The sequence below is a fragment of the Theropithecus gelada genome, chromosome 2 (assembly GCF_003255815.1).
Source record: "Theropithecus gelada isolate Dixy chromosome 2, Tgel_1.0, whole genome shotgun sequence".
Lineage (NCBI taxonomy): Eukaryota > Metazoa > Chordata > Mammalia > Primates > Cercopithecidae > Theropithecus > Theropithecus gelada.
In genome coordinates, this window is record NC_037669.1 from 55,025,139 (window position 1) to 55,048,004 (window position 22,866).

The 22,866-nt window shown below is 50.4% G+C and overlaps 2 protein-coding genes across 5 annotated transcripts in view; both read right to left on the bottom strand.

Moving 5' to 3' along the window:
* TTLL3 (tubulin tyrosine ligase like 3) overlaps positions 1-15,275 on the bottom strand; it is a 28,195-nt gene extending 12,920 nt beyond the window's left edge. Inside the window, 8 exon segments of the mRNA XM_025375973.1 lie at positions 4,143-4,338; positions 5,986-6,084; positions 7,119-7,233; positions 11,566-11,663; positions 11,800-11,968; positions 14,544-14,632; positions 14,864-14,906; positions 14,908-15,275. Coding sequence (XP_025231758.1) covers positions 4,143-4,338; positions 5,986-6,084; positions 7,119-7,233; positions 11,566-11,663; positions 11,800-11,968; positions 14,544-14,632; positions 14,864-14,906; positions 14,908-15,255 — 1,157 coding nt within the window. The 5' untranslated portion in view covers positions 15,256-15,275.
* A 2,886-nt stretch (positions 15,276-18,161) lies between these two features.
* The window catches only part of ARPC4 (actin related protein 2/3 complex subunit 4), a 16,540-nt gene continuing 11,835 nt past the window's right edge, over positions 18,162-22,866 (bottom strand). For all 4 annotated transcript variants that reach the window (XM_025375988.1, XM_025375986.1, XM_025375987.1 and 1 more), the window contains exons 5-6: positions 21,480-21,650; positions 18,162-19,065 (exon numbers count right to left, since the gene is read on the bottom strand). In XM_025375988.1, the coding sequence (XP_025231773.1) occupies positions 19,060-19,065; positions 21,480-21,650 (177 nt within the window). In that variant the 3' untranslated portion in view covers positions 18,162-19,059. The remainder of the gene's footprint in view (positions 19,066-21,479; positions 21,651-22,866) is intronic.

Genomic DNA, 22,866 nt, shown 5'->3' on the forward strand with positions numbered 1-22,866 from the left:
TTTCTCCCCATCATTTACCCCCACCTGACACATCTGCTTATTTGGTTATTGTCTGAGTCCCCTAACTAGAATGTAAACTCTGTAAGAGCAGCAACATTTTTTGTAGTTGTTCTCTGCTGTAATCCCCATCCCCAAGCACCACACCTGGCACTCAGCAGGTACTCCCTAAAAGTTTGCTCAGTGAATTAACGGTTGGCTCAGCAAGTACTTTGGTAGGAGCCTGCCTCAGCAACTGGGCTGCACAGACAGGGTTTCATGGACAAAGAGTGACCCTGTTCTCTACAGGACAGAAAATGTCCTGAACTAAACCAAGTCACAAAATACACCAGATGGCTACCTCATCCAGACTCTCCCATTTCTTTCCTTCTGAATGAATAGGACGGGAGCCTCCTATTCAGGGGAAGCTAACTCTGTAACACTTTAGCATCTTGAATGTCTCCAGTCATGGAGAACTTTCTTTTTTTTTTTTTTTTTTGAGACAGAGTCTTGCTCTGTCGCCCAGGCTGGAGTGCAGTGGCCGGATCTCAGCTCACTGCAAGCTCTGCCTCCCGGGTTCACGCCATTCTCCTGCCTCAGCCTCCCGAGTAGCTGGGACTACAGGCGCCCGCCACCTCGCCCGGCTAGTTTTTTGTATTTTTTAGTGGAGACGGGGTTTCACCATGTTAGCCCATGTTGGGATGGTCTCGATCTCCTGACCTCGTGATCCACCCGTCTCGGCCTCCCAAAGTGCTGGGATTACAGGCTTGAGCCACCGCGCCCGGCCGCGAACTTTCTCTTTTTTAAGGAGGAGGCAGCAGCCATTGGGGCAGTGCCAGGAACAGGTACAGCAAGATGCAGGGGGCTAGGCAAGGTCTCCCAGCAGTACTCACACCTATGTCCTGATAAACTTTTCTGTGGTCCGTAGCATGAAGCATCTGTTCAGTAATCTGTGATGTGGCCCAGGAAAGTATCACACAGGAGTGTAATTTGAAAAAGTATATTCGACATGACAATATGATTTTATAGTTAGTGAAAAGAAAAACAACAACAGTATTTTAATGAAAAGTCAACCTTGATGAAAACCTGGCTGGCTTAGTTCTTAAAATCCAGGATTCAAACAAACAAACAAACAAACAAAAAACTGGGTGGCTTTTTTTTTTCGAGACGGAGTCTCGCTCTGTCGCCCAGGCTGGAGTGCACTGGCGCGATCTCAGCTCACTGCAAGCTCCACCTGTTGGGTTCATGCCATTCTCCTGCCTCAGCCTCCCCAGTAGTTGGGACTACAGGTGCCCACCACCACGCCTGGCTAATTTTTTTGTATTTTTAGTAGAGACGGGGTTTCACCATGTTAGCCAGGATGGTCTCGATCTCATGACCTGGGTAATCCGCCCACCTCAGCCTCCCAAAGTGCTGGGATTACAGGTGTGAACCACCGCACCTGGCCACTAATTTTTGTATTTTTACAAAAGATGGGGTTTCACCATATTGGCCAGGCTGGTCTTGAACTCCTGAACTCATGATCCACCAGCCTTGGCCTCCCAAAGTGCTGGGATTACAGGCGTGAGTCACTGCCCCGAGTGGATTTGTTTTTTAAAAAAAGTTGAGAAGCATTAACAGTAAATATTGAATGAATTAGGCCAACCAAACAAACAAACAAAAAAAACACAAATTTTTGTTTGTAGGCCCACCAAACAAAAATCTGCCAGGCCTGGTGGCACATACCTGTAGTCCCAGCTACTCAGGAGGCTGAAGTGGGAAAAATCACTTGAGCCTGGGAGGCAGAGGTTGTACTGAGCCAAGATTGCACCACTGCACTCCAGCCTGGGTGACAAAGTAAGACCCTGTCTCAAAAAACTAAACTAAAATAAAATATTGAAGGAATGTATGAATGCTGGTCATTCGTACTGAACCATTCAACACTGTGTACGTCTGTTATATGATGCAATATTTTATGTAATCGCGACTTTAGAGAGATTCCTATAGCCCTCTAGAACCTGCCCCCACACACCAGAAATAAAAAGGACTCGTGCTTCATGACTAATGTTCTAAGTCTCGAAAATTCTTTTTTTTTTTTTTTTTTTTTTTTTTTGAGACGGAGTCTCGCTCTGTAGCCCAGGCTGGAGTGCAGTGGCCGGATCTCAGCTCACTGCAGGCTCCGCCTCCCGGGTTCACGCCATTCTCCGGCCTCAGCCTCCCGAGTAGCTGGGACTACAGGCGCCCGCCATCTCGCCCGGCTATTTTTTGTATTTCTTAGTAGAGACGGGGTTTCACTGTGTTCGCCAGGATGGTCTCGATCTCCTGACCTCGTGATCCGCCCATCTCGGCCTCCCAAAGTGCTGGGATTACAGGCTTGAGCCACCGCGCCCGGCTTTGTATTTTTTTTTTTTTTTTTTTTTGAGACGGAGTCTCGCTCTGTCACCCAGGCTGGAGTACAGTGGCACGATCTCGGCTCACTGCAACCTCTGCCTCCCGGATTCAAGCAATTCTCCTGTCTCAGCCTTGGCCTCCCAAAGTGCTAGGATTACAGGCATGAGCCACCGCCCCGAGTAGATTTGCTTTTTTAAAAAGTTGAGAAGCATTAACAGTAAATATTGAACGAATTAGGCTGAGTGCAGTGGCTCACACTACTGAGTGGCTCCTGAGTAGCTGGGATTACAGGCATGTGCCACCAGGCCAGTTAATTTTCGTATTTTTAGTAGAGATGGGGTTTCGCCATATTGGCCAGGCTGGTCTCCAACTCCTCACCTCAAGTGATCTGCCCGCCTCCGCCTCCCAAAGTGCTGGGATTACGGGTGTGAGCCACCACGTCTGGCTGCCTTGATAATTCTTAATTTAAGATGGGTAGCGTTACATTTTCCAGTAGCTAAAGAGAAAGTATTGGGTCACCTAAGTTATTTCCTGACATTTAGAAAAGATGCAATGAATTACTTGCTAATGACGTGGATCTGCTGCTCATGTCATTCGTTAGTTCTTCGGTTTCCCCTATTGAGTAATTAAATCTGTCCATTTGTTTCTGTTCTTCAGTTTCCCCTATTGAGTAATTAAATCTGTCAATTTCTTTCCATTACCACCACCCCAGCTGAGATTCCTAGCACTCCCACTTGGCTTCCTGCAGGTCTCAAACCTTGAGCTGTGTCCCCGTTGAGAACAGGGGCTACGCTTCATTTCTGGTACCTGGCACAATGCTTGGCACATTGGAGTTGCTCAAAAAATGCTTACTGTGTGTTCTGCCTTCCGGGCTGTTCTCCCTCCAGTCGCTCCTGCATGCTTCTCCTGAATGGAATCTCCCTAAAGCAGCACCAGGCTCACCTTGATCCTCCCTTCCCCCGCCTGAGAACCTTTCTCCAAAGTGTGTTCAGAAAACACTGCCCCAGGCCAGGCGCAGTGGCTCACACCTGTGATCCCAGCACTTTGGGAAGCCGAGGAGGGCGAATCACGAGGTCAGGAGATCAAGACCATCCTGGCTAACATGGTGAAACCCCATCTCTACTAAAAATATAAAAAATTAGCCGGGCGTGGTGGCGGGCGCCTGTAGGTAGTCCCAGCTACTCGGGAGGCTGAGGCAGGAGAATGGCGTGAACCCAGGAGGCAGAACTTGCAGTGAGCCGAGATTGTGCCACTGCACTCCAGCCTGGCGACACAGCGAGACTCCGTCTCAAAAAAAAAAAAAAAAAGAAAGCACGGCCCCTCAGGATGCTTGGTGGGAGGCAGGGCAGGGTGGGAGCCTACAGAGAGAGTATACAGGATACACTCTGTAGGCTTACACCACCCAGAGGTTCTGAAGAGTACTGCCCCAGGGAAGCCTCTTTAATTAACTGCTTAATCCAGTGTTTTCCAAATGTGATGGACCACAAAAGCCCTTTTTCCATAAAATCTATTTACTTCCTGGAGAATTAACATCCATACAACACACACTTTGGGCAATGTGCTGTCCATTTGGTGGCACAAGCCATGCTCTTAGAGACTATGCTATGCCAAGAACCAAGAAGAGTGGCCCAGACCCTATCATGGAGGCAGTGGGAGTCCTTGAGGGTTCCCGAGCAGAAGAACAGCAGGGTAAATGAGCGGGAGGCTTGGGGAAGGGGTGGGGGCTGCCCGAGACAGAAAGGGCCTGTCCCTAAACACCTGCCCACAGCCCAAAGTCCCAGCTGCAGGGGACTCACTGGACCACTTGGTAGTAGCGCTGGAGGAAGAGGGACCAGCCCTCAGGGGTGAGGTACAGTGGGGCCTCCAGGTCCTTGTCGATGTCCATGTGGGCCAGGTTGCTAAGGTACTCCTCGCACGCACACAGAGCTTCATCCACAAACTCTGGGGACACCAACACTGGGTTTTTCTCCTGTTTCTTGCGCTGCTTGTCTCCTGCACATAGGGAGGGGCCTGTCACGATCCCATATCCAGGCAGGTAACCTGACACATGCCACAGCCCCCATTGTCCTGAGGCCTGTCACTTACATGCAGCCCAGCACGTACCTAGATAGATCCCTTACTGCCCTGGGATGTGTCACTTAGCTGAGGCTTTGCTCTAAATTCACTGCAACTCTAGCACTTGCCCCTGGCTCCCACTGTCCCAGGACCTGTCACTCACTTAAGACTCTGCCCTAAATGTCCCCAAGTCCTCTGACAGCACCTATAGCCTCTCTGCCCCTGGGACCTGTAAGACACCTGAGGCTCTGCCTAAAATGCACCTGGGAGCCTTGGCCTATGTGAACCCCGTTATACATGAATACCCCTCCCCCACGTCTGACACAGCTTCTTAAGTCCACACACCAGAAATCCAGACCCACTCCCAGAATCCTGACACAGAGCTACAACCCTTAGCCCACAGAAGCACTAACCTCTGTGTGCACTGTTATTGCACAAGGCCCTGACACACCTGAAAGTGATTACAGAAACTGACCCTTCAGAAGACCCCCATGCACATCCACAGACCTGACTCACCCGGAACATCGCAGTGCACTGAAGACCCTGATATACAGCTGAGGCCCTCAGACCCCTGCAGCCTGACCTATACCATAAAAGCTTAAGCACGGGGTCTCTAGCCACACCCGAGGCCCTTTTGCCCCTTATCCTGGCACACAACCAAGCCTTCCCTGTACGTGACACATGCAAGAGACAGCAATGGGGAGGTCTCCCTCTGGAAGAGGCAGGGATTTTCCTCCTTCCTGGAGAGCTGCCTCTACTTCCCTGAATCCCTCACTGATGGGTCCCTGGATTACAGGACTAGGAGCCTGGAGGCATGAGCTAAATCCAGAAAGGGAAAGGGCAGGCAGTGGTTGGGCTGGCATGCAATGATAGTGAGGGTTCCTCTGTGTCCCCCTCCACTCCAAGCTCTTCCTTATGTTCAGGCCTAAGCTGTTCTCGGGCCATGTGTAAAGCCCAGTTTCACTGCTTCCTCCTCCTCAGAGACCTGAGCTCCTCACAGGCAGGGACGGACCATGTCTTCTTAGTCTCCCCTCTCCAGGGTGCTTGGCCACATGCCAGGCCCACGGGAGGGCGGAATGAGGAGTGGATCAACTAACAAATGGATGGGAAGACAAGTGTCTAGGTACCTGGGACAGAAAAATGGATGAGTGGATGGACTGGAGGACAGATAGGTAGTAGACAGGAGAATGGAATAGCAGGTAGGTAGATGGGTAGATGGATCTGTGGAAGGATAGGTAGGCAGGGAGTGGATAGATGGATGGGGAGTATGGAGCTGACGTCAGGTAGATGAATGAAGAGATTAACAATGGGTGACAGGTGGGAGGATGGAAGGATGAATGGAAGTGTGGGTGGGTGAATCGGTAGATCAGAGAGTGGGTAAATAAGTGGGTACATAGGTGAATGGATGAGTGGATGGATGGATGGATGGATGGATGGATAGATGGGTAGATGTGAATCATACACAGATGTGTGAATGAACCAGTAGGTGGGTGGATGAGTAGATAGGTAGAAGGGCAGATAGGTGGAAGGGCAGATGGGTGGAGGATAAATGGGTGGGAGAGTGGAGGTAATCACAGTACTTACCTGACGCCTCTTCCTCTACTGCCTGGATAGGGTATGACTTCCACTCAGACTTCACCACCAGCTTGAGAACGTTGCGGGCAGCTGTCAGCCAGAAGTCCTCTGCTCCCAGGCCAGGGGATACCCTGCTCAGCCCCTAGGCTTGAGGCCTGTTCTGGTTCCAGAACCTGATCATGACTTGCCCCATTTTGGATCCAGAACCTGACTCTACCTTTTCTGACTCTAGAGCCTGAGTTTAGAACTTGCTCCTGTTTCAGGCCATGCACAGTGGCTTATGCCTATAATCTTAGTACTTTGGGAGGCCAAGGTAGGTGGATCACGAGGTCAGGAGAACGAGACCATCCTGGCTAACACAGTGAAACCCCGTCTCTACTAAAAATACAAAAAATTAGCTGGGTGTGGTGGCGGGCGCCTGTAGTTCCAGCTACTGGGAAGGATGAGGCAGGAGAATGGCATAAACCCGGGAGGCGGAGCTTGCAGTGAGCCAAGATCGAGCCACTGCACTCCAGTCTGGGTGACAGAGTGAGATTCCGTCTCAAAAAAAAAAAAAAAAAAGGACTTGCTCCTGTTTGAGTTGTGGAACCAGACCCCAAATCTGACCTGACCTGGATCATATTCTGCCTTCAGAATCTGGCTTGGACCCATTGTCTGATTTATTTCTTCTGTTCATCACCTACTTTTGATACTTATTCTATCCTGAGAACCAGACTATATCATATTTCAGATTTTGAATGTAATTTAAACCTAGCATAGAATCTGGATCCAAATTCTAACCTGAATTTAGAACATATTGTGGAATTGGAACCTAGTCTGCCTTAGAAACCCAAAGCCTGCAGCCTTTTTTGGAACCCAATTCAACAAGTGGAACTTGATATAAGCCTGGAATCTGTTCTGGATTCCAAACTCAAGGGACTGACCAACTTTTAGAACCTGCTCTAGAATATAAGCCAAGCTACCTGAGCTTTTCTGGAGGTCAGAGTTGACCAAGCTAAGAGGCTCATTAAGGGAGGGCACATTAGGGAAGGATAAGGATTGAGGGTGGAAAAGGAAATCTGCTGGGGCAGACGAGGACATGAAGAGCTTCAGCCCTGCTCCGTCAGCCTGAGGTCCAGGCATGGGGCTGGGGGTCTTCTTACCTATGAAGGCTTTTTTGTCATCCTCAGCCCCCAGGCGGTAGCAGCGTGGGAAGAAGGAATTGGCATCAACCTCATCAAACCACGGCAAATTCCGGAGATTGAGACATAGACCCACCTACGGAGTTAGTGCTGAGAGGGCAGGGCGGGACTGCCCACACTCAGCACACACCCAGACAGCTCAGAAAGACCCCAACTGGATATGCTCTCAGAGCCTTGGCCCCACTTGCAAGGTCTGAGTTGCTCACATCTATCACCATATATTTGCCTGGGCAGCGTCCTTTGCCAAGAATGCCTGACGTCCCTCCTGTCCACCCTTTCACATTTTTTTTTTTTTTTTTTTTGAGATGGACTCTCGCTCTGTTGCCCAGGCTGGAGTGCAGTGGCGCGATCTCAGTTCACTGTAAGCTCCGCCTCCCAGATTCATACCATTCTCCTGCTTCAGCCTACAGAGTAGCTGGGACTACAGGCACCCATCACCATGCCCGGCTTATTTGTTGTATTTTTAGTAGAGACGGTGTTTCACCGTGTTAGCCAGGATGGTCTCGATCTCCTGACCTGTGATCTGCCTGCCTCGGCCTCCCAAAGTGCTGAGATTACAGGCGTGAGCCACTGCGCCTGGCCCACCCTTTCACATTCTTAAAGAGCTGCCAAGGCCAAGCGCAGTAGCTTACACCTGTAATCCCAGCACTCTGGGAGACTGAAGTAGGAGGACTGCTTGAGGCCAAGACCAGCCTGGGCAACATAGCAAGACCTCACCTCTTAAAAATAGAACAAAACAAGAGCTGCTTCTTCTAGAATCCTTCCTAACCCACACCAATAATATAATGGCAGGTCATTATTATAAAGCCCTTCATCCTTGCCACAATCCCAGAAGACAGTCCTTACTGGTATTCTCACTGAAAGATGAGAAAACTGAGGCTCAGAGAGGTGAAGTCACTTGCTAAGAAACCCAGGTAAGGCTGGGCATGATGGCTCATGCCTGTAATCCCAGCACTTTGGGAAGCTGAAGTGGATCACCTGAGGTCATGAGCTCAAGACCAGCTTGGCCAACATGATGAAACCCCATTTCTACTAAAAAATACAAAAATCAGCCAGGTGTGGTGACACGCACCTGTAGTCCCAGCTACTCAGGAGGCTGAGGCAGAAGAATTGCTTGAACCTGAGAGGCAGAGATTGCAGTGGGCAGAGATTGCACCACTGCATTCCAGCCTGGGAGATGGAGTGAGACTCCACTCAAAAAAAAAAAAAAAAAAAAGAAACCCAAGTAAGACAGAATGGGTTCATTAGCCAGATATCTTCTGCTTAGGAGGTTAAGAGTCTGCTTGCTCACTATCATTGGGTTTGGTGATTGTTCTACCTCCAGACCCCTTTGAATGCCGGAGCCCATTTTAGTCACTATATCTACACATGCCAGATACGGTGCAGGGGCTGGATTTGAACCAGCCAGATGCTGGTCAGACTCCAAATCTTCTGAATTATATACTTCCCCTTGCCCTGAGAACTTCCTCTTACTAACAAGGAGAGCAGGGAGGAGGGCTGCCAGCCCAAGGGTGGGGAGTTGGAGGCTGCCCTGCCTGCTCCTCTAGGGAGCCCACCTTTGTGGTAAAGGAGCCAGCCCGGGCGTAGTGGTTTATCATCTGATCCTTGGAGAGGAAGCGACAGTCGAGCACATCCCGCCGAGTGGTCCAGATGAAGTAGGGGGTCTCATTCTGAACCATGCGGGACTGGGGAGACAGGGAGGAGACAGAAACACAGAGGCCAGTGTGGGTAGCAGGGCCTAAGGCAGCCTCTCCCTGCCCTGCTGAGCAGGGTGGGTGAACAGGAAGGAGAGGATGCTTCCAAGGTGGACTCTAACCCACACATCATCTTTGTGTAAGTCAAGATTTCTCTTCCTCCAGGGCACAGGTGGGCAGAGGCCAAGCCAGCCTTTCAGGTTCCTTTTGGCCTTAGGGATGCCAAAGACTCCCTTCTGCCTCCCTTTGTCACTGCTTAAGGTGTCCTATGAGGCTTGTCATTCTCAGCCCCCAGGCGGTGGCAGCGTGAGAAGAAGGAGTTGGCATTAGCCTCATCAAACCACGGCAAATTCCAAAGACTGAGACATAGACCCACCTATGGAGTTAGCCGCTGAGGAGGCAGGGCCCCTAAGGGTGTCCCCAAGCAGTGACAAAGCTGCACAACTGAATGTCACACTTTGTTCTGGCCCATGGTCATCAGTGACTTGCCCAGGGGCAGGACGGTGACTCCAAGCTGATGGGCACACAGCCTGTGACAAAGGCTCTCTCATGGACCCCACCTCTCTCCATCCTTCCTACAATTCTGGGAGGTGGGATAATTATTCATAACCAATGTCAGCACATGCTGGGCCCTGCTCTAAGCACTTCCCATGTCAGTTTATTCAAGGTTCACCACAATTCTACGTGGTAGGTGCTAAGGTAATCTCTATTTTGCAGATGAGGAAACTGAGGCATAGGAAGGCAAGTGACTTGCCCAAGGGCTCATGAGATTGACCCATATGAAGCTGCCAATATTCAGCCATTCCTGACATAGAGAAATGGCTTTTTTTTTTTTTTTTTTGAGATGGAGTCAGATTCTGTCGCCGAGGCTGGAGTGCAGTGGCGTGATTTTGGCTCACTGCAACCTCCGTCTCCTGGGTTCAAGTGATTCTTCTGCCTCAGCTTCTCTAGTAGCTGGAATTACAGGTGTGTGCCACCAGACCCAGACAACTTTTTTTTTTTTTGTATTTTTAGTAGAGACGGGGTTTCACCATGTTCCCCAGGCTGGTCTCGAACTCCTGACCTCAAATAAGCCCCCCACCTTGGCCTCCCAAAGTGTTGCGATTACAGGCGTGACCCACCACCCCCGGCCAGAAATGGCAATTTTATATAGTTGACCTCAGTAAGTGGCACTACCAAGATGGAAACCCAAGTACCCTCACCTCAACATGCATGTCCTCCACATCATCACACCCAACTCTTTCAGCTTTTTTTTTTTTTTCCATATGGAGTTATCGCTTGTTCTGTCACCCAGGCTGAAGTGCAGTGGTGCGATTTCAGCTCACTACAACCTCCATCTCCTAAGTTCGAGCAATTCTCATGCCTCACCCTCCCGAGTAGCTGGGATTACAGGTGCCCGCCACCACGCCTGGCTAATTTTTGTATTTTTATTTTATTTTTGAGAAAGAGTCTTGCTCTGTCGCCCAGGCTGGAGTGCAGTGGCGTGATAGCTCACTGCAACCTTCGCTACCCCGATTCAAGCAATTCTCCTGCCTCAGCCTCCCAAGTAGCTGTGATTACAGGCATACACCACTACACCCAGCTAATTTTTATATTTTTTTAATAGAGACAGGGTTTCACCATAGTGGCCAGGTTGGTCTTGAACTCCTGACCTCAGGTGATCCATCAGCCTCGGCCTCCCAAAGTGCTGGGATTACAGGCGTGAGCTACTGTGCCCAGCCTTTATTTTATTTTTTATTTTTATTTTTTGAGACAGAGTCTCACTCTGTCGCCTAGGCTGGGATGTAGTGGCGTGATCTCAGTTCACTGCAACCTCCACCTCCTGGGTTCAAGCAATTCTCCTGCCTCAGCTTCCTGAGTAGTTGGGATTACAGGTGCCTGCCACCACACCCGGCTAATTTTTTTTTGTATTTTTTTTTTTCCAGTAGAGATGGGTTTTCACCATGTTGGCCAGGCTGGTCTTGAACTCCTAACCTCAAGGGATCCGCCCGCCTCGGCCTCCCAAAGTACTGGGATTACAGGCATAAGCCACCCCACTCCGCCTCTTCCAGAGCTTTTTAAGTCCTTCCTTCTTACCTTCACTTACCAAGAGCAGAGGAAGAAGGTGAACTATGGGGTTTTTATTTGAAGGGGGAGTTACCATGCATGGAAGCTGTGCTGGCATCTGGTATGACCTAGCAGAGCTCTGAACCACAGGCCAGATGGGACACAGGCCTGATGTGTCCCTCCCGACTCTGAGGCCCTATCCAGCCTTTATTCACTTATTTCTTTTTTAGAGATAAGAGTCTTGCTTTGTTGCCCAGGCTGGAGTGCAATGGTGCGATCATAGCTCACTGCAGCCTGTAATTCCCGGGTTCAAGCGATCCTCCCATCTTAGCCTCCCGAGTAGCTGGGACTATAGGAACATGCCACCACACCTGGATAATGTTTTTCTACCTTTTTTTGTAGAGACTGAGTCTTATATGTTGCCCAGGCTAGTCTTGAACTCCTAGCCTCAAGTGATCCTCCCACCTTGGCCTCCTGAGTAGCTGGGACCACAGGCATGAGCCACCATGCCCAGCTCTATCCAGCCTTTAAAGAAGCAGTTTTTACTACAGATAGGGAAACTGTGGCCCAGAGAAAGAAAGGACTTGTCTGAAGTCACCCAGCTGGACACCAATGCTCTCCCTCTAAGCAGGCAGCCCCTGCTTCATCTTGTCCCCCAGGGCCCTCACCATCAGAGCATGTGTTCCATCTAGGTCATCAAATTTCAGTAAATCATCCAAGTCGAACAGCTGTGGTGGCTGGAACTCCTCATCCTCATCTTCATCCTCTGTGGATGCAGAGGCCAGAGCTGATGAGTTTCCTCTCCCTGCCCCATAGTCCATAAGGCCTCAACCCTGGGACAGTGGGAACCAAAGAAAAGGGACTCAGGAGGGACAGTTGTGGAAAGGGAGGGAACCACTCACCATCCTCAGTGGTGTCACTGTCACCCATCGCTGAGCTATCCAGATCCTTCTGGGGTGGCAGCAGGGTGGGGCCTGAGCGATGGACCATCTTCTTCTCCACCCAGCCCCTCCGGCGCAAGAGACACCGGATCACTGGGTAGCAGCCTTGGATTGTAAAGATCTTCTTCTGCTGCAAGGTGAGAGATGGATACTTCTTCAACAAGTATTGCATAAGTACCAGACATAGGGGATATAAAGGTGAACCAGACAGTATGGACACTGCCATCAGGAAATTTTTATATTCCAGTAGGAGAAATAAACAGACTATAAATAAGTAGAGAAATAAATATGCACGGTAATATTAATAGCAATGGCTACTATTTATTTATTTATTTATTTATTTATTTATTTATTTATTTTTTTTTTTGAGACGGAGTCTCGCTCTGCCGCCCAGGCTGGAGTGCAGTGGCCGGATCTCAGCTCACTGCAAGCTCCGCCTCCCGGGTTCACGCCATTCTCCTGCCTCAGCCTCCGGAGTAGCTGGGACTACAGGCGCCCGCCACTGCGCCCGGCTAGTTTTTTGTATTTTTTTAGTAGAGACGGGGTTTCACCGTGTTAGCCAGGATGGTCTCGATCTCCTGACCTCGTGATCCGCCCGTCTCGGCCTCCCAAAGTGCTGGGATTACAGGCTTGAGCCACCGCGCCCGGCCCGGCTACTATTTATTGAGGACCTACTATGTGCTGAGCACTTACATGCATTACTAACAATACATTAAGCATTTTTGTTTTGTTTTGTTTGAGATAGGGTCTCACTCTGTTGCCCAGGCTGGAGTATAGTGGCACAATCGGCTCACTGCACCCTCTTCCTCCTGGGTTCAAGTGATTCTCCTGCCTCAGCCTCCTTGAGTACCTGGGATTACAGGTGTGCACCACTATGCCCAGATTTATTTTATTTTATTTTTTGAGATGGAGTCTTCCTCTGTCACCCAGGCTGGAATAGCACAATCTTGGCTCACTGCAACCTCCACCTCCCGGGTTCAAGCGATTCTTCTGCCTCAGCCTCCCCAGTAGCTGGGAGTACAGCTGTGTGTCACTACGCTCAGCTAATTTTTGTATTTTTAATAGAGATGGGGTTTCACCATATTTGCCACACTGGTCTCAAACTCCTGACCTTAGGTGATCCACCCACCTTGGCCTCCCAAAGTCTTGGAATTACAGGCATCAGTCACCGCACCCGGCGGCCAAATAATTTTTATATTTTTTGGTAGAGACTGAGTTTCACTGTGTTGGCCAGGCTGGTCTTGAACTCCTGGCCTCAAGTGATCCTCCTGCCTTGGCCTCCCAAAATGCTGGGATTACAGGTGTCAGCCACCTCACCTGGCCAATACTATGCATTTTTATTAGATACTGTTATCTCCATTTTACTGGCTATGAAACAGAGGCATAGAGAAGTTGAGCAGGGTGCCTGAGGCCCCACAGTGGTTAAGCAAAAGAGCAGGGATTTACATCCTGGCAGTTTGGCTCCAGAAACTGCATACTTAATGGGATCCAGAGAAACTACTTAGAAATACATGGCCAGGGAAGGTTGAAAGGAAGCCATGAATGCACAGAACTGGGAAATGGCGATTCAGGCAGAGGGGAATGCATGTGCAAAGGCCTTGAGGCTGGAGAGAGGTCAGAAGGAACTGAAGGGAGACCAGAGTGAGTGGAGCATGGAAAATGATGGGGAAAGCCCCAGAGGAGGTAGGCAGTGGCCAGACTGTGGAAGGCCTGCAGGCCTCAGAACGGACTTGGATTTCATACTAACAGTGTCGTGAGCAAAAAAGGCTAACTGAGGGAGTCTTTCCAGGCTTGGCTTGCTGCTGTATGGCAAAAAGATGAGGGGACAGGATGGAGGCAGACCAGTTAGGAGGCTGTCATGGTTTGCCTATTGAGAGAAATCACAATTACTAAAATGAAAGTGGTTACATCACAGACTGGAGAAGGTGCTAGAGTTGAGAATCGTTTTGGAGGTGGAGATGACAAGTGGTTTTGCTGATGGGATTAGACCTGTGGGTGAAGAAACAGAGAGATGAGATTTCTGGCCTGAGGAACTGAGAGATGGGAAAGACCAGAGACTGGGGAGGACAACAGGTTTGGGCAGGAAGATCAAAGTCTGGTTTGGGACATGAATTTTAAATGCTTGTTAAGTTTTCTGGGTGTAGATGATAGGTAGGGGGCTGGATCGACGGGATGTGGAGTTTGAGGCTGGGCTGGAAGGGGCACAGAGGGGGTGCAGCACACTGACCGGACTCAGCCAAGGACACAGCCAAAGGAGACAGACCTGGGGAAGGGGCCAGGGGGCCACTAATGGCCAAGGAACCTTTAAAGGCCACTGAAAAGCGGCAGCCAAAGAGGGAGAAAGGAAAACGAGGAGCGTGCAGTCAGCCAGCCAAGGGGAAGGGTGTGTGGGGCAGCGGTGTAGAAAGATACAGGGTGCCCAACCGAGATCAAAACAGAAAGGCACTGCTGGGTTTGGCTCCCTGGAACTCACCAGGCACCTTGATTAGAGTGGGACATCACAGGGAACCAGAGTGGACGGAGCCCAGAAGTTTGGTGCTGAAGGGGTAAATGGGGAGGTAGTTGAAGATGGGTGTGGTGGTTGAGGGTTTTTGCTGTTGTTTTTTCTTTTGCTTTTGTTTTTTAAGGATATAAGAAAACAGCGCAGGGAGACAGGTTGAGCCGCTCCCAGGGCCCTTTCTAAGCGCCCCCGCCCCTCCTCTGACCTTGACAGCTCTCTCCACGTAGATTTTGGCGTTTCTGAGCCGGTTCATGTGAGACGCCTTGGAGGATCCTCGCCAGAGGACTGGGAAACCTGCAGAAAGATGCGGAGTAGTGGCGGGGTAGACTGGGCCTGGGCCTAGGGTCTCCGCCCAGGATCTTTTCTCGCCGCCGATAGCCACGCCTCTTCTCTGCCTCCGGCCTTCATCCGGATGTCCACCCTTGGCCGCTCTTCTCCCGACCCCCATTCCCTCCCTCCACCCCAGCATCTTGTCGTCCTCGCAGCCGCTGTAGGCCAGAGTGAACGGGCCGCACGGGGCCTCACCATCCTGCGGAGAGGGGTCATCCAGGACCGGGGTGTGCGGGGGGGCCGAGGGGGCGGGGATCCGCGGCGCCCTGGGCGTGGGTGCCTGGGACCAGCGTCTTGAAGGCGCGGCCGAGGCGGCGCGCAGGAGCGGGGCTGCCCGCCTGGCATCTACCGCCTGCGTGACCCTCCTCGGGCTGGGCAGAGGCAGGGCCGGGCCATGGCAGCCTCCTGGGTGGACGGAACTCGGAGCGGCGGGCCAAGGGGAAACTGGTGCGTGGCTCGAGCGGCTGCGGCTTTCGCAGCCAGTTGCACACCGGGCCGCCCCCCTGGCGGTACCAGGAGGCCGAGACCCGGCGCCCGGGCCCCAGCTCCCCAGCGCTCAGGAGCAGCGGCGCGTCGGGGCCCTGCATGCGCCCCTCGCCGCGCTCGCCCTCCCAGCGCCCCTGATCCCGCCTCCCCTCCGCGTCGCTGCCTCCTCTCCCGGGAAGGTCCTGCCTAGGCTCGAGCCTTGTCCTCCGTTCCAAGCCCCGCCCCGTTTGCTATTGCCTTGGAAACCATTCCCTGGGCACCATCAGACCCCTCGGGGTTGGTTGGGGGCTGCGGTGGGCCCCGGGGCAGTCAAGCGAAGGCTTCCTCAGGACCTGGGGCCTCACCCACACCCTTGATGAGTGGAGCACTGAAGGCGGAAGAGAGCACTGAGCCCCAGTTAGTGTCGCGGTTCCTTATCCAGTACTTCCTGGTGCCACCGGCCCTGGGGTTTGAGCGATTCTACAGTATTTATAGGCGCTAACAAATGGCCCCTGACCTCATGGAGCTTACAGCCCAGTGAGGGGAATAAAAAGTAACAAAGGAAGGGAATAGTTACAGGTATAATAAGGGCAATGAACAAGCAGAGGTGAAACCAGGAAGAGGACGCATTTTAGATAAAGTGGAGGTAGAGGATGTCCTCTCTGAAGAGGTGACACATTTAAGCTGAAGATGTAAATGCGAGGAGTCAGGAGTCACCAGGGAAAGGGGAGGAACAGCACTTCAGGGAACAAACAGTCCCAGCAACAGCCGAGAAGGGTTAAGAACTACAAGACAGCCAGAGTGGCTGGAGCCTGGCGAGGACAGATCAGACCTGCTGGGCCTGGCAGATGGGCCTAGGGTAAGGTCCTTAGCGAGGGCAGCATATGGGGGTAACACGAAAGTGCAGAGCACACCCTCCCCAGGAACTTGGAAATGGAAAAACTGATCATCATTTGAGTCAACTGTGAAAGAAATGTAATAGATCAGAACAGTTATGCCTGGCCCCCAGGCTAAGACTAAGCAACCTTTTTGGAAGCACTGGCAAAGTATTATCCTCAAAAGTCACAGGGGAGATAAGGTTCCAAGATGTTAAACAATTTGCCTCAAATCACAGAGCAGAGGCAGCATTGCAACCCAGGTCTGACTCCAAAGCCTGTCTCTTAAACACCTGTATGTTATCACACAGAAGGTTGCCTGTTAGTCACAGAAGGACCACACAGGGACAGTTTGAGAGGCCAACTCTAGCAGTGCCCATGCAGGCAGAGTTGAAGAGAGTACCCTGGTCAGAGCCCAGCTTTGTTAGTCACTGGGGAGATGTGCTCTTAAGTGAAGGTGGATCCCCCACCTTTCTGTCCAGCTGACCCCAACCCCCTTTAGCTGATGGCTGGACTTCCCAAAAAGCACATCCCCAGGAGAGGTGATTTAGGGAATTTGGACCCTGGGAGAGAGATACGTGACAAATGGTTGTGGCTGGCTCACCCAGGCAATGCTCTCCTGTGAGGGTTGTTGAGTGACCAGCTGCTATACCCTATTAGTCACCCAGTTTCACTGTGACCACCTTTAACATTCACTGCAAAGCTAGAACATAGCCATGTGCCCTGGAGGAGGGAACATCTAATTCAGAGGGGTAGTGAGGTAGGTCACAGAGGTAATGTCATAAAGGGGATGATAACACTTTGGGAGGCTGAGGCGGAAGGATCACCCAAGGCAGCCCAGGCAACATAGCGAGAACTAAAAAAAACAAAAAACAAAAACAAAAAAATTAGCTGGGCGTGGTAGCACAAGCCTGTGGTCCCAGCTACTCAGGAAGCTGAGGTGGGAGAATCACTTGAGCCTGGAGAAGTTGAGGCTGCAGTGAGCCACAATTGCACCACTGCACTCCAGCCTGGGTGACAAAGCAAGACCGTCTCAAAAATGGAAAAAAAAAAAAAAGGTGGCGGGGGAGAGGGGCAATAGCTGTTCAGGTTGCCCTCGCACCCTCCTGCCTTTAACATCACCTTGTCCACCCCATCAAGAGAGACCCCTCTGGCCATCTGGAGGAATCCCTTTTCAAAGCTCAGCTCAAAGGTTAACCCTTCTTGAAGCTTACCCTGACACCCTCTCCTATATTTACCCCTTGGCCCCCAGACTTCCAATATTAAACATAAAACACTTCAGTGAACCTTTTACATACCTAGCCCTTTTCCTGGACCTCCAAGTCTCTTCAAGGCAAGGATAACATCATGAACACTGGAAATTATTCAACACCCCAGCCACTGGGCTGGTGAACAACTACGGTTGTCAGTACCTGTGTGGCAGGGACCATGTCAGATTGTTCATATTCATTATCTCTACTTTATAGACTAAGAAACTGAGACACAAAATAGAAATAACTTGACCAAATTTGTCAAGAAGAATCAGGACTCAAACACAAGGGTTTTTTTTTTTTTTTACTTCGAGGTGTTACTAAGGTATAGTACTATCCAATGGAACTTTCTGCAATGATAGGAATCTCTATGTATGTGTTGTATATGCTCTGTCTATATATGCTGTTATACATGGTACAGTCATTGGTAGCTGTTAAGTTGCCAGTGGGACTAGGAAACTGGATTTTAAACTTTATTTAATTGTAATAATTAAAATTTAAATAGCCACTTGTGGATGGTGATTACTGTTTTGGCACAGACAAAAGTCTACTCTCTTGCTCACTGGCTAGATTTGGGGCAAGTTATTACATCTCATATTTGGAATCACAGTTTCCTTATCCACCAAATGGGAGCACTGTTTCTCTGAGGTTACTTTTTAGCCCAAGTAAGTTCATTATATGAAAAGCACCCAAGCTCTGTATAGGCAGAGAGAGCAGTTTCAGAAATGAATGGTGCCTGGACTACAATGAATGGAGTCTCTGGGTTGGGGCCCCTGGTAGGAATAATGGCGGGACCAATCATGAGATTGCACCCAGTGGGGAGCTCCAGGCACAATTACCAGCCATCTAGTCTCAGGGAAAAGAAGCCCCACCTCCCCTCCTTTCATACACACAGACAGCAAAGACCTCATGCAGCCCCAAAGGGGCAAAAAGAGACTTTAATTAGGGGAGGGAGGATCCACCAGAATCAGAAAAGGGACAGCTAGCGTGGGAGCAGACAAGCCAGAACAGGCAGGAGGAGGGCCCGGCTGGGAAGCTCTGGAGGACTCACCTCGCAACCTCTGGCACAGGCACTGGCACTGACGGACAAGGCGAAACAGCGGCCCCTCTCAACTAGGAGGGTACCCAGTGGCCCCTGTAGTCAGGGGTTGCCTGGCTTTTGGGCCCCAGGTCCTAGGCATGACTGGTGGTCACCAATTTGGCCCTTGTCCCCAACCAGTGCTGGGGGGCCATCTTCAGGCAGAACTCAGGAAGCTGGCAGAGGGTTCCCACCACTTATATTGGGGCCAAGGAGGCTTGGGAATAAAAGGGTAAGGGAGAGAAACCGGAGTCTGAAACCTCCCTCCCTCCCCACCTGGGGTGGCATAGGAGAGAAAAAATAAAGTCGCCTTCTGGCTCCAGGCCCGCCCAGACCCACAGCAACCAATAAGGTACAATCACTGGGACCAGTCACAGTCACTGGAGGTGGAGGTTTTAAAAAAAAAAAAAAAAAAAAGACAAAAAGGTTACAGTATCCTACAAGCACAGAGTTTAAGTTTCAAGACGTTAAAAAAAATCTGTCCCGGCCCAGGGCACTGAACATCAGAAGCCAGCCTGACCAGGCATGTGTGGCCTTGGGGCAGGTCCACAGCTGCTTTCTTGCCCAGCTAGCAAGCACATCACCCACCTCCCGCATCAAGTGCCCACCCCAACCCAGCTCCCTGCCGCCGCTGCCGCCGCTGCTCTGGGGAGTGACTCCAGGACGCCTTCGTGGAGACATGGGTAGTCTGAGGGGGAAGGCCACAAGATCCAGCCAGATAGTTTAAAACTGTCAAGAGAACCAAGAGGCAGTGCATGGTGGTTATTATTGCATCCTGGTAGGACTGCTCTAAGGAGGTGCATGAACCTGAGCTGCCACTGTGCTCGTATCTCTGATGGGCAGAGTTGGGTCCCAGGACACCTTGTGGTCATGCTCTAATTCAGCCAGCTTTCAGAAGTGACCTATGGGCACCAGCCCTAAGCCTAACACTAGATGAGGCAGAAAAATTAACAGCCATGGAGCTTATCCACAGCTCCCCTGTGCCCTGGCATGGAGGCTGCTAGAAAGCCCTGTCAGCGTCCTGCCTGGTGAACTGGGGTTGCTTTCTTTAGGCATGGGGGCTCTCATGCAAGGGGCTTGGGGACTCAGAGGGCCAAGTGGAGAAGGACCCAGGTTCTGGTACTTTTGTGTCAAGCTCTGGATGATCCTCCAACCAAGACAGGCCCTTGAAATGTTTTCTGCCCTCAAGGGACCCCCATGCTGCCTAGGACAGCCCTGGACATTTTAGAGACCAAAGGTTGTGAACCAATGGTCCATGCCTGAAACCAGCCCAAAGATGAGCACTGTATGGCCCACATGGTGTTTAAAAGAATATGAATTAGTTGGCCAGGCGCGGTGGCTCACGCCTGTAATCCTAGCACTTTGGGAGGCCCAAGTGGGTGGATCATGAGGTCAGGATATTGAGACCATCCTGGCTCACATGGTGAAACCCCATCTCTACTGAAAGTACCAAAAACATTAGCTGGCCGTGGTGGCGGGCGCCTGTAGTCCCAGCTACTTGAGAGGCTGAGGAATGAGAATGGCATGAACCCAGGAGGCGGAGCTTGCAGTGAGCCACACTCCAGCCTGGGCGACAGAGCAAGACTCCATTTCAAAAAAAAAAAAAAAATTGGGGGCTCAATGGCCTGGAGGTGTGTGGGAGCCAGCCCCTGCAGATGAGGCATGTGCTTAGCAGCTCCTCATCCTGCCCACTCCACGGCTACCCAACCTCTGGATGCACCTGAATGTGTGACCCCGACAAAGGTTATGGTACTATCTTAGACCTCTGAGTCTGAAAACCCAGCTCCACATTCTGGTTCCTCCTTACTGGCTGAGGGACCTTGGACAGGTGCTTTTGCTTCTAGAGCCCCAGTTTATTAATCTCTAAAATGGCGATAATAGCTGACTCAAAGATTGTTTTGAGTAATAAACAGGATATGTGAACATACTTTTTTAGGTGTCTAATTCTGTGTGATGTAATTATCATAAATAAGTAAATGATTGTTGAAATGAGTGAGCCAATATTGGAACAAGAGCTATTTTCCTCTTCCAGTTCAATCTAGAGGGTTCCTAGTATCCTGGTCATAAAACTTCAGTGCTGCAATACATGGAAAGCTTACTATGTACCAGGTGCTATGTTTTACACACATGGTCTCACTTAATGCTCAACCACTCTGAAAGATAAGTATTAATTACCAGACCTTCATTTCACAGCTGAGGAAACTGAGGCTTAGTTGAAAGTTCAGTGACATGCCTGAGTAGGTGGTGGAGCCTGGATTCACACACAGGTGGTCTGCCTCCACAGCTGAGTGAGCTGAACAACCATGCTGACCTGTGCACACACTATGGCTACTCTGTATACTGGCCACCCTCAGTATAATTAAATCCCAAGGGAAGCGGGTATAATTTCCATTTTTAGGAATCTGAGCTCCTTCTGGACTGGGTGTGTACTTACTAGTGGGAGTACACACTAAGTCTACCATCTAGAGATCACAGCCACTCTGGGTGGAACATATCAACAAACCGAAGATTGTTTGGAAAAAGGAGAAAAAAAAAGAAGGCATGTTCTGAATATCTAAACAACTAAGAACTATGCCATCAGTTCATCAATGTAAACAATTCTACCTCTTCAGATGACTACGTGCTTTCAATTAGAAAGGCATAAACAATGTAAGAGGAATCTGGAGGACTGATATCATGCAAGTGATAGAACACAGGTTGAAGGAATCATGACTAAGCCTGAGAAACATGCTGAAGGGAAGTACTGAAGTCTATTTGAGAAGTGGAATTATAACATGATTAACTGTCCTATATTCCTAGAAAATTCACATGCAGACTTCACTTGCCTCGCTTGGGGTTTGAATAAGATAGAGGTAAGGCCTTTGTGAACATCTTGAGATGTAGAAATGAGTGTCCAAGTTCCTATGAGGGACTAGGAGACATCCCAGACACCCAAATATAGAAAACGCCTTGTAGCTCTCAGAGATGAACTTGGGGTCCTCTGGCTCCAAAGCACCTGACTGACCTGCTGTGCCCAGGGGTCCTAGAGAGCTCAGAAGATATAAACACACTGCTTGGACCCCTTTCCCACCAGATGCTAAGTTCTCAACATGACCCCCAGATCCTTTGGCCTCTGGAAGGAAAGCTGAAAGGCCCCTACTCACATTCTTAAGGAACTCCTCAGCCACAATGCGGGCACGGGCATTGACTGACAGCTTCATCTCACTGATCTCCTTGTCAATCTCCTCCATGAAGTGGATCACAAAGTCCACCAACTTGTGTTTGTACATCTGCTCTGTGTGGAAGTTGGTGATCAGAAAGCTGATATCATATCCCTAGGGAAGAAGACAGTAGGGAGGAGGAAGAGAAGGAACAGGAGAGAATTAGCACCCCAGGGGAACTAAGCTGGTCACGTCCTCCACTCATCCACATGGTTCCCACTGGCTGTGATCTTCTCCCAAGCTACACACCCTTCCAGTCAGCAGCCCAGCTGCTCTGGGGCAGGGTGTCTAGGTTGGATCCAAGCAACTGAACCCAGTTGAGAATTCTGTGTGTATCAGACATCTCTGGAAGACTATCTGTGGCACAAAGAACTCTGCATTGAGAATGAGTCAAGGGACTTGAAGTCTTGTTACAGAAGAATCTAATCAAACAACAGGGAACATTTAGTTCAGAGAAGAGATGATGTGGAAGATGGGTGGGATTAAGGTCTTTTTCTGCTGGAGGGCTGTGGGAGGAAGAGCAATTTTATTTATTCCAGGTGGCCCCAGAGGTTAGATCTAGGACCAGGAGAGAAAATTTGGCTCAGGATGAGGAAGAACTTGGCCAACACGCCTGACGTGTCTGATGATGGCACATGCTGCTGTGTGGTAGTTGCTCAGTCACTGGGGATATTTTAAGTTGACCTGGCAAGGAGGCTGTGGAGAAGATTCAAGTAAAAATTCAGGCAACAACTGACCCAATGTTAACTGTGGCTTTAAAAGACTGATTTGGTGGGCCGGGCGCGGTGGTTTATGCCTGTAATCCCAGCACTTTGGGAGGCCGAGGTGGGTGGATCACGAGGTCAGGAGATCAAGACCATCCTGGCTAACACGGTGAAACCCTGTCTCTACTAAAAATACAAAAAATTAGCCAGGTGTGGTGGCAGGCGCCTGTAGTCCCAGCTACTCGGGAGGCTGAGGCAGGAGAATGGCATGAACCCAAGAGGCGGAGCTTGCAGTGAGCCAAGATCGCGCCACTGCATTCCAGCCTGTGCGACACAGCGAGACTCTGTCAAAAAAAAAAAAAAAAAGAAAGAAAGAAAAAAGAGGCTGGGTGCGGTGGCTCACACCTGTAAACCTAGCTGAGGCAGGTGGATCATGAGGTCAGGAGATCAAGATCATCCTGGCTGACACGGTGAAACCCCGTCTCTACTAAAAAATACAAAAAAACTAGCCGGGCGAGGTGGCGGGCGCCTGTAGTCCCAGCTACTCGGGAGGCTGAGGCAGGAGAATGGCGTGAACCCGGGAGGCGGAGCTTGCAGTGAGCTGAGATCTGGCCACTGCACTCCAG